Source organism: Lolium rigidum, chromosome 7 (genome assembly GCF_022539505.1).
Source record: "Lolium rigidum isolate FL_2022 chromosome 7, APGP_CSIRO_Lrig_0.1, whole genome shotgun sequence".
In the NCBI taxonomy this organism is placed as follows: Eukaryota; Viridiplantae; Streptophyta; class Magnoliopsida; order Poales; family Poaceae; genus Lolium; species Lolium rigidum.
The window spans coordinates 274,253,414-274,266,584 of NC_061514.1; the positions used below are offsets into that span (position 1 = coordinate 274,253,414).

The 13,171-nt window shown below is 46.6% G+C and overlaps 3 protein-coding genes across 3 annotated transcripts; all 3 read right to left on the reverse strand.

Moving 5' to 3' along the window:
- Nucleotides 1–1,588: 1,588 nt before the first annotated feature.
- On the reverse strand, nt 1,589–5,498 carry LOC124676315 (mitochondrial import inner membrane translocase subunit TIM17-2-like; the record flags this gene model as incomplete). The annotated part of the gene is given in 2 exon segments (XM_047212395.1): nt 1,589–2,005; nt 4,820–5,498. A coding segment is annotated over 1 exon segment (669 nt). The 3' UTR covers nt 1,589–2,005; nt 4,820–4,828.
- LOC124676314 (mitochondrial import inner membrane translocase subunit TIM17-1-like) lies at nt 2,743–4,772 on the reverse strand. Its single transcript, XM_047212394.1, has one exon. The coding sequence runs from the start codon at nt 4,522–4,524 to the stop codon at nt 3,811–3,813; it is 714 nt and encodes a 237-aa protein (XP_047068350.1). The 5' UTR covers nt 4,525–4,772; the 3' UTR covers nt 2,743–3,810.
- Nucleotides 5,499–9,660: 4,162 nt separating the features above from the next.
- On the reverse strand, nt 9,661–12,036 carry LOC124672787. The gene is made up of 3 exons (XM_047208961.1): nt 11,995–12,036; nt 11,401–11,583; nt 9,661–9,909 (listed from the first exon to the last, which is right to left on the reverse strand). The coding sequence occupies exons 2-3, from the start codon at nt 11,548–11,550 to the stop codon at nt 9,661–9,663; spliced, it is 399 nt and encodes a 132-aa protein (XP_047064917.1). The 5' UTR covers nt 11,551–11,583; nt 11,995–12,036.
- Between the last annotated feature and the right edge of the window lie 1,135 nt (nt 12,037–13,171).

Genomic DNA, 13,171 nt, shown 5'->3' on the forward strand with positions numbered 1-13,171 from the left:
CGACTAGAGTGCATGACAGTCCACATCAATAAGAAGCTTCACGGTGAGCTTCGAGGTCACTCATGGCATTGTCGCGACACAGTCGATGTTGTACACGCTGATATGTCAGCTGTACCGACTCGGGATGGTGGAGCAGAGGGTCTTCGGCCCAGGGAGGTGGCAGCAACGAGTTGGTCATGGGGCAAGAGCAGATTGGGTCGAGATGGGCTGACGGGTGTTGTAGGAGGTGGGCTATGTCACGATCCATAGACATCAGCCGGCCGTACTATAGGGAAGTCATGTCTACTTAAAACTGAGAATCTAGGTCCTCCGGTTGTTGCAACATAAAACTCTCACACGCAACATTTGGTTGTTTGGTTGCTACATCATCATACCAAATCTATATAAAGTTCCGTAAAAAAAATCAAGACACTACAATACCACAACGGTGAAAATTCTCTGAGTATGCAATAAATCTCTATGGATTTCAGTAAAACTCCACATGCTTGAAATGTGAAGAGCTAATGCATGCTGAAATAGAGAATCCTCTTAAAGCATACGCTAAAAATCACCGCAACATGTTACTCATGTGGACACGACAAAAACAAGCCTATTACAACATGTTGAAACATTGTGACAACATTTAAAATTCCCAAGAATCACAAACCTCCACCATCAACGTTGGAGGCATTGACCTCACCGTCCCGACTTGTTGCCAACGAATATGGATCACGTAGGGTCATATCTGACGACACGAAATCATATTTGTCCTGCTTCGCCATCTCCTTCGGCTTTGGTGGCACTAGGAAATCGAAAGGTCATGGTAGCTAAGGTGTTAGATTGGGATGGAATCAAAATGGTAGTTAAATGTTGTCAAGGCTCTTCAACTCAGCCCCCATTGCAATTGGGCTTCATTGTGTTAGATTGGGATGGTATCCCAAGAGACTAGCATCGCTCGAGCATGCGACCTCTACAGGGGACAAGGATGGCTGAGTTACGCGGTAGATAGTCGGTGACCTACGGTAGGTTCTTCTGTTGTGCTTGTGGGCTTGGTCAACATGGTTGATCACGAGGCCAATACCCTCGATGAGCGCGAGAGGTTTATTGCTATGCTAAATCAACTATTTCATTAATGCATATGTAAAATATTGCCACATCCCCCCGGGCCATGGCTTTTGTTGCCCAGGGTGTGGCTCTCCCTAGTTCCCAGGGTCCTTCTGGCTCACAATAACGGTGCAGTGGAGGCAGGAGAAAAGGACGCCCAGTGCAGCTGAGGTTGGAGAAAAGGCCGTCCCACACACAGCAAAGCTGCCACCAGGTCGAGACACTCAGCCGTTGGGCAAGTTGTAGGTGTCCTTTAAGAAGTTGTAGATGGAACCTCAGCTCCCATGGAGCAAGCCCGACAATAGACAATCGAAGGTTGAATAGTACCGAGGATCTCAGAATGTAAGAAGAAAGCCTCCATCACAGAACATAATCACAGAATAAAATATATAACAGACAACAGACTCCTGATCGCCACCACAGCAAGTAAAAATAGAAGAAACAGATATAGATTCGAGAATCTATATTGGGAGGAGCAACCTACCACAGAACATCAAACATGGCATCCAAGACCAAGCAGAAGAACTATGAGATAACAGAATGCAATGCAACCGCCTCACACTGAAGGTCACACCAGACGCCAGATGGGGGATATTCTAAGGCTTTTTAAGTGCAGTACATTTGCACAACATGATGGTATATGTATTATTACTGTCACTACTAGGGGAACAATAGGATGCAGGGTTGTAGACCTGCCATGTTTTAAAAGCACACGTACATTAACTAAATAATACATAAGAGCCAGCGACCAAAACATTTTCCCAACAGGTTCGATCCATAGATAATAGTACTGAAAGTGGAGCGACACACACTTCGGTTCCCCTCAAAAATGTATTCCATCTCTTCTTCAAGATATCGCATCCCCAGTTCAAGACTACTACTTCCAGATCGAGCCACACTGGGCATCAGTGCCATCAACTACCTGCACCAACGAAAAACATATCATCAGATCATCACATATTCTACTCCATCTAAGAATATGCAAGCATGAATAACCGACCTATATCCTTACAAGAACAGCACAACTAAACCACATGAACTTGCTCAGTGTGCAACAAAAGCACACCAAATTTACAGTAAATCAGATAGACAGCACAGAACAAGACCATATGACCGAATCATGTCTAATAGACGTCTCAATAGAACAGACAAAAAGATAGCGGTCTTCTCATAGTTCCAGAATACAAGCCAGAGGCTAGCCAAATATTGAGTGAGAGCAATCTAGACACTCCGAAAGATCAGCTATCACAACTTCAAGTACATGAAAATATATAGTAGCACATAGTTCATGAGCATATATAGTAGCACATAGTTCAGCGCTCCTTGGGCATCGACCTTACAGAAGCTTCACAGTTTCCGTCAAAGTTCTAAGGTTGCATCACTAAATGTACAGTTCAAGAGCAAGGACCATGGATCAAGAATAGAGAAATCACTCAGCTGAGAGCTGAGTGCTGACATGACTGATCCTATAAATAACGAACAAAAATCAGCTAATTTAGTACCATGTCATGTATATTAGTACTTCTCTATTGTTAAAACTTGAAATCAAAAAATTCAATTTATATGTTTACATATATGTGAGCCATGCCTGCTACCTGCATAAGATTTTATACGTAGTTATTTAATCACGAGGTAAGACATGTATATTTTGTTTTCGAGTTCTATTAGGCAGCCAAGGGGCATGTCCTGGACAGATTATTTCAGTTGTTAAAGAGTGGAGTAATCAATCCCAGAGATCATATAAAAGGTTGGAATGCAGAGCAAGATATTTTCATGGTTAAAACGACTCCATGAACCTTACCAGGTATGTCAGAACTCATTACCTGACAATTCAACTAATTATAGGGCAATGCAGCCCAGGACTACAAAATAATGTTTCCCATGTTCTAATGAAACCACGACATAAATATTCTTCACAAAATTATTACCATCTTATTAGGTGATAAAAGAAAACCAGGCCAAATATTCTTTGACAAAATTATGACCATGTCCATAAAGAGCACAACAATGTATAAAATAACTTTGATATTTGCAAATGCTTGATTTTGTGTTATGTTTCCTTGGCCACTTGAACAACCAGCTTATAAATGGACAACCCAAAAATTACTCGTCACTAAGAAGTCCAAAGTAATACACTGAAGTCATAGATCATTATGCGATCAAATGCATGGTCTGAACCTACAAGCATCAGCTTTTCTAGCCGATAATGCAACCTTAGAACTTTTATACAAGTATTTAGACTCGATTAACAGAAGCAGAATATGTCAACAGTTGCAGCTATTGTAGGTTATAAACATAATGATCCATGCAGAACTAGTCAAAATTGGGATGTTCTGACACACTCAGCTTCAAGATAAATAAGAACTTTGTAAAATACGATACAAATAAAACTGAAGTGGCATAAAATAAATTAACGACGGCACAATTCTCATCCACTAGACACATTGTCCAAACAATATCATCCATATACTAGGAGAAAATATGAAAGCCTAAATACTCTTATGTGGTCACACCAACGACTATATTTTGATCCTTTACATCACCAAACAGAAAAGAAACCACATTTTATCAAGGAATGCCAAATAGAAGAGAAATTAACAGCACACGCGGAGAAATCCCTATGTCCATGAACTGGGTAATAGGAAATCCAAGTCTTTGTGGAATCCTAAAATAGCACTTTTCTCAAAATTATCATTCAGATTGGAACTAAAAAAACCCACACCTTTTTCACTTGTAGTCGAACGATGGTATTGGAGGGCAGGGTGTCTCAAAGCTCTCCAATATCTCCGATGTGCCCCTACTGCTACTAGCCTTTTTCTTCTCCTCCTTACCAAATAGACTGCCAAACCAGCTACCGCTAACACTTGAGCTTGCAACCTCAGTAGGGTACACGGGTAGTTGCGGAAGGCCTGGGAAGCTGCTTGTCGAGCTTGAGAGGTCAGTATAGGACACATGCGCCTGAGGTAGGCATGTGGCAATGGTAACACTGGGGTCGTCGGCAGGGAGCGGTGGGGTGTTCTGCTGCTTGGCAAGGAAGGTGTTGATTACGATGCCAGCGCCCTCAATACCTGCGAGGAAGGCAGCGCCAACGATGGCACCTCCAACAGTGGATCTGAGGCCCTTGCGCAATGAAAGGAGCCCGCTAGTTGAGGCACCAGCAATGATGGAGTTCCAGGGGTCCTCCTTTTGGCGCACGTAGACCGCGGTGCAGTCGAAGGTGGAGAAGAGGGTGCCCCAGACGGCGAAGCTCCCGCCGAGTCGTGGGGCGTTCATGCGCGCGGCCTGCATACCGCCAACAATCCGTGCGCCATTGGGCGAGTTGTAGAGGCCCTTGAGGAAGTGGAAGGCAGAACCGCCTACAAGACCCATGCCGAAAGCCCCGCCAGCATCATCAAGGATGCGGTCCGGGCATGGATCTCTCTCCAAAAGAGACCCCGTCATGGCACCCGCTGTGTAAAACCCTATCTGGAGATTGGATGCCCTGTGGTGGAACGAAAGCTTCCCCGGGATTTATTTGGAGATACGAGCAGCAGAGTAGGTTCTTCTATATAGCACGACCGATACGACTTGTTGGAGAATACGGTATTGGTTAGGACTACCGAGGATGGATCTGATCTGAAGGCATGTTTGTTGCACAAGAAAGAAAAACGGACTCGGGGGGTCGAGAGCAGGAGGAGTCCTAATCGCATCGGAAAAATAGAAGGAAGAATAGAGATTGGAGAGGTAAAAAGCTTACCTTTTTAATTCACTTGTAGTCGAAGGATGGGATCGGAGGGCTGGGCGTGTCGAAGCTCTCCAGCATCTCCGACTTGCCACCACTGGCACTGGGCTTCTTGTCCTCCTCCTTCTTGCCCCCGAAGAGGCTCCCGAACCAGCTACCGCCGTCGCTGCTGGAGGTCCCGACCTCGGGGGCGATGACGGCAGGCTGGGGCAGGCCCGGGAAGCCTTGGAACCCGCCGATGGCGGCGGCGGGGTCGTCGGCGGGGAGCGGCGGGGGCACGGCGAGGACGCGGTTGAGCATGAGTCCGGCGCCCTCGATGAGCGCGAGGAGGCAGCCGCCCATGAGCGCGGAGCGGCCGGCGGCGGCGGCGCCCTGGCGCATGGAGAGGAAGCCGCCGGTGGCGGCGCCGGCGATGATGGAGTTCCAGGGGTCCTCCTTCTGGCGCGCGAAGACCATGGTGCAGTCGAAGGCGGAGAAGAGGCCGCCCCAGACGGCGAAGCTCCCGCCGACGCGCGGCGCGTTCATGCGCACGGCCTGGGCGCCGCCGAGGAGGCGCTCGCCGTTGGGGGAGTTGTAGGTGCCCTTGAGGAAGTGGAAGACGGAGCCGCCCACCGCGCCCATCCCGAAGGCGCCGCCCACGTCGTCCAGGATGCGGTCCGGGCACGGCTCCCGCGAGGTCTCCGGCGTGCCCATCGAGGATTCGGCGGCGGCGGCGGGCGCGGGGAGAGGAACCCTAGGTCGCGGCGGCTGGCGTGGGGAGGAAGAAGAAGAGAGAGGGGAATGGGGAACAATGAAGGATGGCTTGTGGTTGTGGGAGGGAGCTTTTTAGCGGCGACTCGTCTTGTGGCGTACGTGTTGTGCTGCTGCCAAGGCCACTCTACTTCTCTCTATGCGTGTGGGTCCTGGTGGTCAGATGGGTCCACTGTCACTGGCTTGTAGCCCAGCGTGTTCGAGCAGCTTGCGAGGTGAGGCCGAGCAGTAGGCGGTGGAGATATTTTAGGCCCGCCCTTGCTATACAAACTTGCATACTGTATAAAATGGCCAACTCAAGTAACCCTATTTGGGCCGGACCGATTGTGACCACGACAAGAGCGAATGCAATTTCTGCTTGTGAAAACAACACTTACAACGTGCTTGTTAGTAGCGACTTTTTTTTAATAATACGAATTAATTATTTATTTCTAGAATAGCACGCACGCGTTTACAACAAATCTTAAAAGTGTAACTCGGTCGGTTAGTAGCTGACCGATCGGAGTTTAGAAAAGTGATTAGTCGTAGACCACCTGTTTATATCGGTACGCAGACTCCTCCACCTGAGCCAACACATGAGACGCAGTACGACCCCGAGTCCGGGTCCTGGATCCCTGCTAGCAACGCCAGGGCCCCGGAAAGGTTCGGTTGGACACCCCGTGCTACGCCACCCCAACGACAGCCTAGACGTCGTCCCGGTTGATGTAAGACCTATGAATGAGACATTTATGTACGCATAACCTATGTATGAGATATTTATGTATGCATGACCTATGTATGAGAGATTTATGTATGCATGACTTATTTATCAGACATATCTTAATTACACGTGTATTCTTAATTTCAACTGAATGTGCCGCCAATATCTTCGCCACTTATCTCACGTCAAAATTTCCCGCCACTTTTCTCCCGCTCGCATCTTCTGCCGCTTGCGCCTCAACAACTGTTTCCCTTAGTCTCTTTCTTTCCGCTTCACGGTCTCCTCGCGCACATCTTCCTCTCGCTCATCATCTATCCTCTTCTCGATTCACCTCGCGATTTGGAGCTTGTTCCGCCCTTAATTTCTCGGATCCGCCTCTCTCGCTCCGCTTTATCATTAGCTCGAGCTTTTTCCCGACGCTCCTCCTCAAAGAACCTTGTCCACGCACGCCGGTGTTTCTCCTCAACCTCTCGGCGCGCCCAATCTGGCTTCTCACCGTCTATCCAGTGAAACCATTTGCACAAAGTGCGGGAGACTGCAACATAAACAGTAACATTAAACCACATACATAAACACATACGAATATGCCTAAATAAAATTCTGTCAAAACATATCGGCGGCCTGGTGGACAACGAAACTGAACTTCGGGGTGGATCATGATCATAGTTCGCACACATGAAAAATTTCATGTCAAACTGATCGGAGAAATCCTCCACCGGCTTAACCTTTGCAAGACGGCCGCACCAACACCGTTGCGCTGTCACACCCTGCGGCAAACTTGCAGCCTTAGCCTTCGTTGAGCCATCATCGGCCTAGACTCCTGATCAGAGCACGACACACTCATGGTAGCTAAGCGTGCGGCGACATGAAAAAGAGGGGTAGAAGAACCTGTGCAGTGAAGTGTGTCGATTGAAAGAACATCTCTCATAATATGTTTTGTGTGTTTGATGTCAATGTATGTGATACACTAATGTTTGGTTAAGTGGTACAGGGATTATATAGATACATGTATGTATGTGTGATGGATGTGGTGAGTCGTGTCAAAAGAAGTCGTAACAGGATCACCGGGTCGGATATTCCGGGCCGGATATTTCCAAAATATTCGGGCCCCTTTTTCGACTAAGGACTTCGTGATTTGTGGCTCAAGTACTCCCGTACATGGGCTCGGATAATTTCCGGACATTTGCCCGGATTTGCCCTGTGGCCGGATAATCCAGGCCGGATATTTCCAAAACATCCGGCCCCCCCAAAATCGGCTAAGGACCTGAGGCGATGCAGCTCTGGACAGGGGCCGGACATTTGGCCGGATATTTGGCCGGATATTTGGCCGGATTTTCCCAGGAGCCGGATTTTTGGTTGGGCCGGATTATCCGGCCCTAACTTAGGCCGGATTATCCGGCCCCCGGAAGCTCCAACGGCTGGAATTTGGAGGGGGTATTTATACCCCCCTTCTTCTACCTTGCTCCTTGCTCAATCATTGCACAAAAATCTGCCAAGCTTCACCACCATTAGAGCCACCTCAAGAACACAAGATTTGCAAGATCTCCTTCCTCCCCCAACCAAAGCTCTCGATCTTTGAAGATTCGAAGGAGAAGACACCGATCTACATCCTCAGCGATGCGATTTACATTTCCCCCTCATTTGTTTGAGGGCCCTCTTGCTAGTGTTCCTCTTTGGTTCCCTAGTTGATTGTTGTTGATGTGTTGTTGTTGATTGTTGTATTGTTATAGATTTGGGAGCCTCCAAGTCGGTTGTGGATGTGTGCCCCAAGAACCTTGTAAAGGCCCGGTTTCCGCCTCGAGGAAATCCCTTAGTGGAAGTGGGTTAGGCCTTCGTGGCGTTGCCCATAGGAGATCTGAGTGAAGCCTTCGTGGCTGTTGGTTTGGCTTTCGTAGCAACCACACTCCTCCAAACGTAGATGTACCTTCTTGCAAAGGAAGGGAACTACGGGAATCATCTCCGTGCCATCGCGTGCTCCACTCTCGGTTACCTCTATCCTATTCTATCTCCTATATATTGCGTAGCTATATCGTGCTTAGTTGTTAGACTTGTCATATAGGTAAATTCACTTAGTTGCATATCTAGAGAATTTACCTTTGTGTCAAACCTAAATTGAAAAAGAACTAAAAATTGGTTAGCACCTATTCACCTCCCCCCCTCTAGGTGCGGCATACATCCTTTCAATCCCTGCTCTTTATAGGGAAAATTACGAGAGCGTGACGGGAAAATATGGCGGGAGAGCGGTGGTGGGAGAGGGGAAAATATGGCGGAAGAGCGGTGGCAGGAACATATGGCAGGAAAGCGGTGGCGGCAAAAGAATGGCGCGAGAACTGCCTAAGATATCACTCCTACTAACCCTAAACAAAAACCATGCAAATCATCAGTAGACCAAAACCATGCAAATCATCAGTAGGAGGCCGGTCGGTCTGTAGCTGACCAATTGGTCAGCTATCGACCAACTAGTGCGGACACTGACATGAAAGAGGTGGCCGACTGCCAGTCGGTTTTCTAAACTCCGATCGACCGACCGAGTCACACTTTTGAAATTTGTTGAAAACGTGTGCTATTCCTAAAAATAAATAATTAATTCGTATTATTAAAAAAATCGTGTTGTTAGTATCACAATACATATCCCAGTATCTTAAGATACCAAGATCCTATCAGGCTGAAACGATATGTATCCTATCTGGCCGAAACCATACATACTGTGTATACTAATCAAGTGGTATCATTGTCTCTCGCAAAAAGAAAAAGTGGTATCATTGTCGATTAAGATACCATGCTTTGAATTAGTAGCATACCGATACTTCGCGACATGTGATATCACACATCGGTTAAAACTAATCAAACCCGACATCATCGAGCCGCCTTATAAGCAGGTAATCGTTTTATTGGTTTCCGTCTAGAATATGATATACCACTCCCTTACAAGAAAAAATATAACTTGGCACTATGTTTTTCTAGAAATATATGCAAGGTAACTATTTTATTTAACACATAAATTGATTATATTTTGAAAAATAGAAACCGCATAGTGTCATGATATTACGATACGATACTCGTTGAAGGAAAAAAAATGATACTCGCCTAATCTCGATACTGAAAACCTTGCTTACAACACATGAAACATAAACAGGTTCTGACAAGTACAGTGGATAAAACATAAGCAAGTTCTAACAGCCTAAACCTTGCCAAACAGGCCGATTATGACATTGTCCTGTAACATCTTGGACGGTTCCACAAGATTTTGATCGTTACTACAGAGTAGAGTGCAACCAGATGATGCTACCAGAGAGAGACTGCCAGCTAGTGCAAGGCACAAGCTGCTGCCTCTCAGTCTTCGAAGACATGCACAACCATCTTGACCAAACCACCGTGCATGCGAAATTCCATACATGTTTCTGGCCTAGAGACGGTTAGTAATGTCCAGCGGAGATCCTCGGCGATGCTTCCAGATGATTGACCGATGGAAAGTTACTCTCACTTCTTTCAGCGCTGTTGCCCAACTGAATAACCGCTCCACAAAAGCAACTTCCTTTTCAGCTCCTCTCCAGCCTGTAATTTCTATGTTCCAGAGGCAACTCAGCTGGAGCTCCTCGGTTTTCCAGTTTGGTGGCTGATCACATACGCAACCTGATGGGCATCCAGTTTCTTCCTGGAAAAGGGGAGCATACCGGTTTGATGTCATGGAATGGGAGAAAAACTGGAAATTATCAAACTACTTGAATACTTTGAGATATGGCAATCAACATATAATCTACAAAGGTATGTAACACATAACAATAAGTCTGAAGCCAACCTATTGCAGGAGATATGATTTTTTTTTTGTAAAAGAGAAAATCACACAATATTATTATAAGAGTAGAAATCTAAAAACAAACCTATATTGCTAAGAAACTGTCAATAAGGGAGAACAAAAGCAACAAATGAGTGGCTCCGTTTATTTGCTGGAAATGAGGTCCCAGTTTTCTCATTATCAATTGAGAGTAGTGCCAGAAATTAGGATTTTCTGGTGGCGAGTTTTAAAAGGTTACTTGACATGCCATTGAAGAACTAAAAAGAAGGCATATAAAGGAATTGAGCATATGTCCGACATGTGGTCATGAGGAGGGACTGTATATATCATGCGCTTATTGCTTGTGATCATGCGAAGCAATTCTGGACAGAGGCACACAAATTCTTTCAGTTCAAATTACTCAGGTTACACCCTATGACCTGGAAAGAGGATATTATATTGGACAGTTCTATGCTGTCCAAGAAGGTTTCGGAAATACTAGTCTCGGTGATGTGGGTCATTTGGAGCAGCAGACATAAATACACACATGAGGAGGTGAGGTTCAAACCACGTAAATCAGTCAAGCTTGTTAATGAGTTCATCAGATCACTCAAGATACCACAAGAGCAAGGACTGGTTGCACGTCCTAATCAGTCTTGGAAGCCACCAGACCAGGGCTGGATCAAGGTCAATACTGATCATGGATTGATACTGATGGAGCAATTGATCCTATAGGAGGAACGGCTGGTGCTGGGTTTGTTGCTAGAGATGGCAGGTTCCTGTTTGTTGAATGCAGGAAGTATACCAGTGTGGATCCGTTTCTTGCGGAGTTATTAGCCTGGCGAGATGCTATCAATCGAACAAGGGAGAAGAACGCTGCCAGTGTGTGTGTGGAGACAGACAGGAGATAGTGTCGGCTTGGAACTCTAATGCCAATATTAGATTTGTGGGAGTTCATATTCTCACTGAAATGAAAAGAATAGTGAGTTTTTCCAGGGTTTTTATTCAGTTTTTGTACACAGAGAAGCTAATAAGGTAGCACACATGTATGCATGCCATTCTCTTAGTCAAGATGCTCCCTTGAGCAGCTTCGGTGTTTGCCCTGGTTTTCTAGATGAGGTTGTTCATCCAGAATTTGTTTCAGGTATGGAATAAAGTCACTGAGGTCGAAGTTAAAAAAAAAAAAAACAGGCCAAAGAATCTTTTAAAATGAAACATATTACCAAGTTAACAAACACAACAGTCAATAAATATGCCACTTCGTCAAAACTTGACGAGCAAACCAACAAACCAAGGCACTGGTAACTCAAGCCTGGATCTAGAAATACAAATACATATTGACCATATATCTTTAGAAGGACGTAGAATTACCTCCAGTTGCTCAGTACTGACGTCAAATGCAAGAGCCAGCTTTCTTACATTAGTACACATCCTGAGAACATGCAATAAACTAGCTCCAAAGGAATGTCCCTTTGCCTCCACAATCAGGGATAATAACATAACATGAGGGAGCCTTGGCATTTCTTCTATCAAGTATGGGTGGTTGGCAATCTCCTGTAGGTTGATATGAAGTAACAGAAGGAGTATACATAACAGTTGGAAAAAGACACAGACATCTCATTTTCTACGAAGTGATTAACAAAAAGGAAACGATCTTTTGTGTCTGCTCTCCACTGTGGAGAGTTTATGTCCCCTTGAATGACTAAAATCATAGTGCAGTAGTGCTAGAATTCAATGTTATCGTAAGAGGATATAAATGTAGTGGGAAAGAATAAAGATTGCATGCATTAAGCCATGTTACCGGGGCATGAGGAAAACAAATATAAGTGAGAATTTTGTACTAATGTTTTGTCAAATATACCAATTGACATGTTCCTTAAGACCAACTCATGTTTTCCTTACCACTATTGACTTTGCGGCTTATTACAATGATGAATAACTTAAATCGAATAAGAGCAAACTCACCTTCCGATAGACAAGCGTGAAGTAAAGACAGACGATGTGCTCAAAGCAAGTGCAAAAGCCCAGTGGGATTATGTGGTAAATACAAATTAAATGGATGCGCAGGAAGACAACCAACAGAGAGAAAAACGAGATTCGCCATCTTATCAAACTCGGACGGATCTTGGACCACAATAATAATTCCACTCGAGCGAAATGAGCTGAGGGGCTGAGATTTTGGCAGCTGGCTCGCTGGAATTCACATCAAAAGCCATGTAGCAGCGTTGTTTTAGGAGCTTGAGGGCTGGTGCCACTATAGTGAGGTGCTTCAAGGCAAAATCCGTGAGCTCTATTTGGAGGAGAGACTCCGAGCGAATGTCGACAATGCCATCATCACCGTAGTTGCGTAGGAGCACATTGTCCATCTCTATTTGTAGGAGAGACTCCGATTGGAGCACGAAGTCGCCCAGACCCCAAACATCGCGGAGGAATAGTTTCCGCAAGGCTGGGCATCGCGGCGAGGAGACCATATCACCGAGCCTGCACGGGCCATGCAGCCTACAGGCTGCGAGACGGAGATCAGCGAGTCTGCCAAACACGCCGGAAGGCGGAAGCTTGAGGCCAAAATCAAATAGGTTAAGCCGGATCGCTGTGGCTCTCTCAATGCAAGGCAGCTCAACAGCTCCCCTTTTCACGGCCTTCAGGGTGAAATGGGTGATGATTAGATCACCGGAGAGGCGGGGCGCGGTGATTGGAAGCCAGGTCGCCACGGACTCCGGATCGGCGTCCCGGAGGTGGACGGAGAGGCAGTGGATGGTCGGCGCTTGGTGGGCAGTGAGTGCGGACCGTATGTGGTGCGGCTCGGTGCCGAGAGGAAAGAGGAGCTCCGGAAGGAACGCCCAGAGGCCACGCCGGCCGGCGGGAGAGGACGCTGGTCCGAGCAGCGACGGTGGTGGCGCTGCGGAGCTTGGCGAGGACGTCGATGAGAATGTCGTCCGGCAGCGCGCTGAGGCGGTCCTCGTCGCTGCCGTCGGGGAGCTTCAGTCGCTTGGCCGCGTCGCTGTGCTCCATTGGGTGGAGGGAGGAGGACGGATTTGGCGGGTCTCACACTCTCACACCGCACTGCGCACCATTGCAGCGAGCTCAGCTCGGGGAAGAGTTTGCCACACGGTGAATTGGGGATTTTGCCGATTTGGTGGAT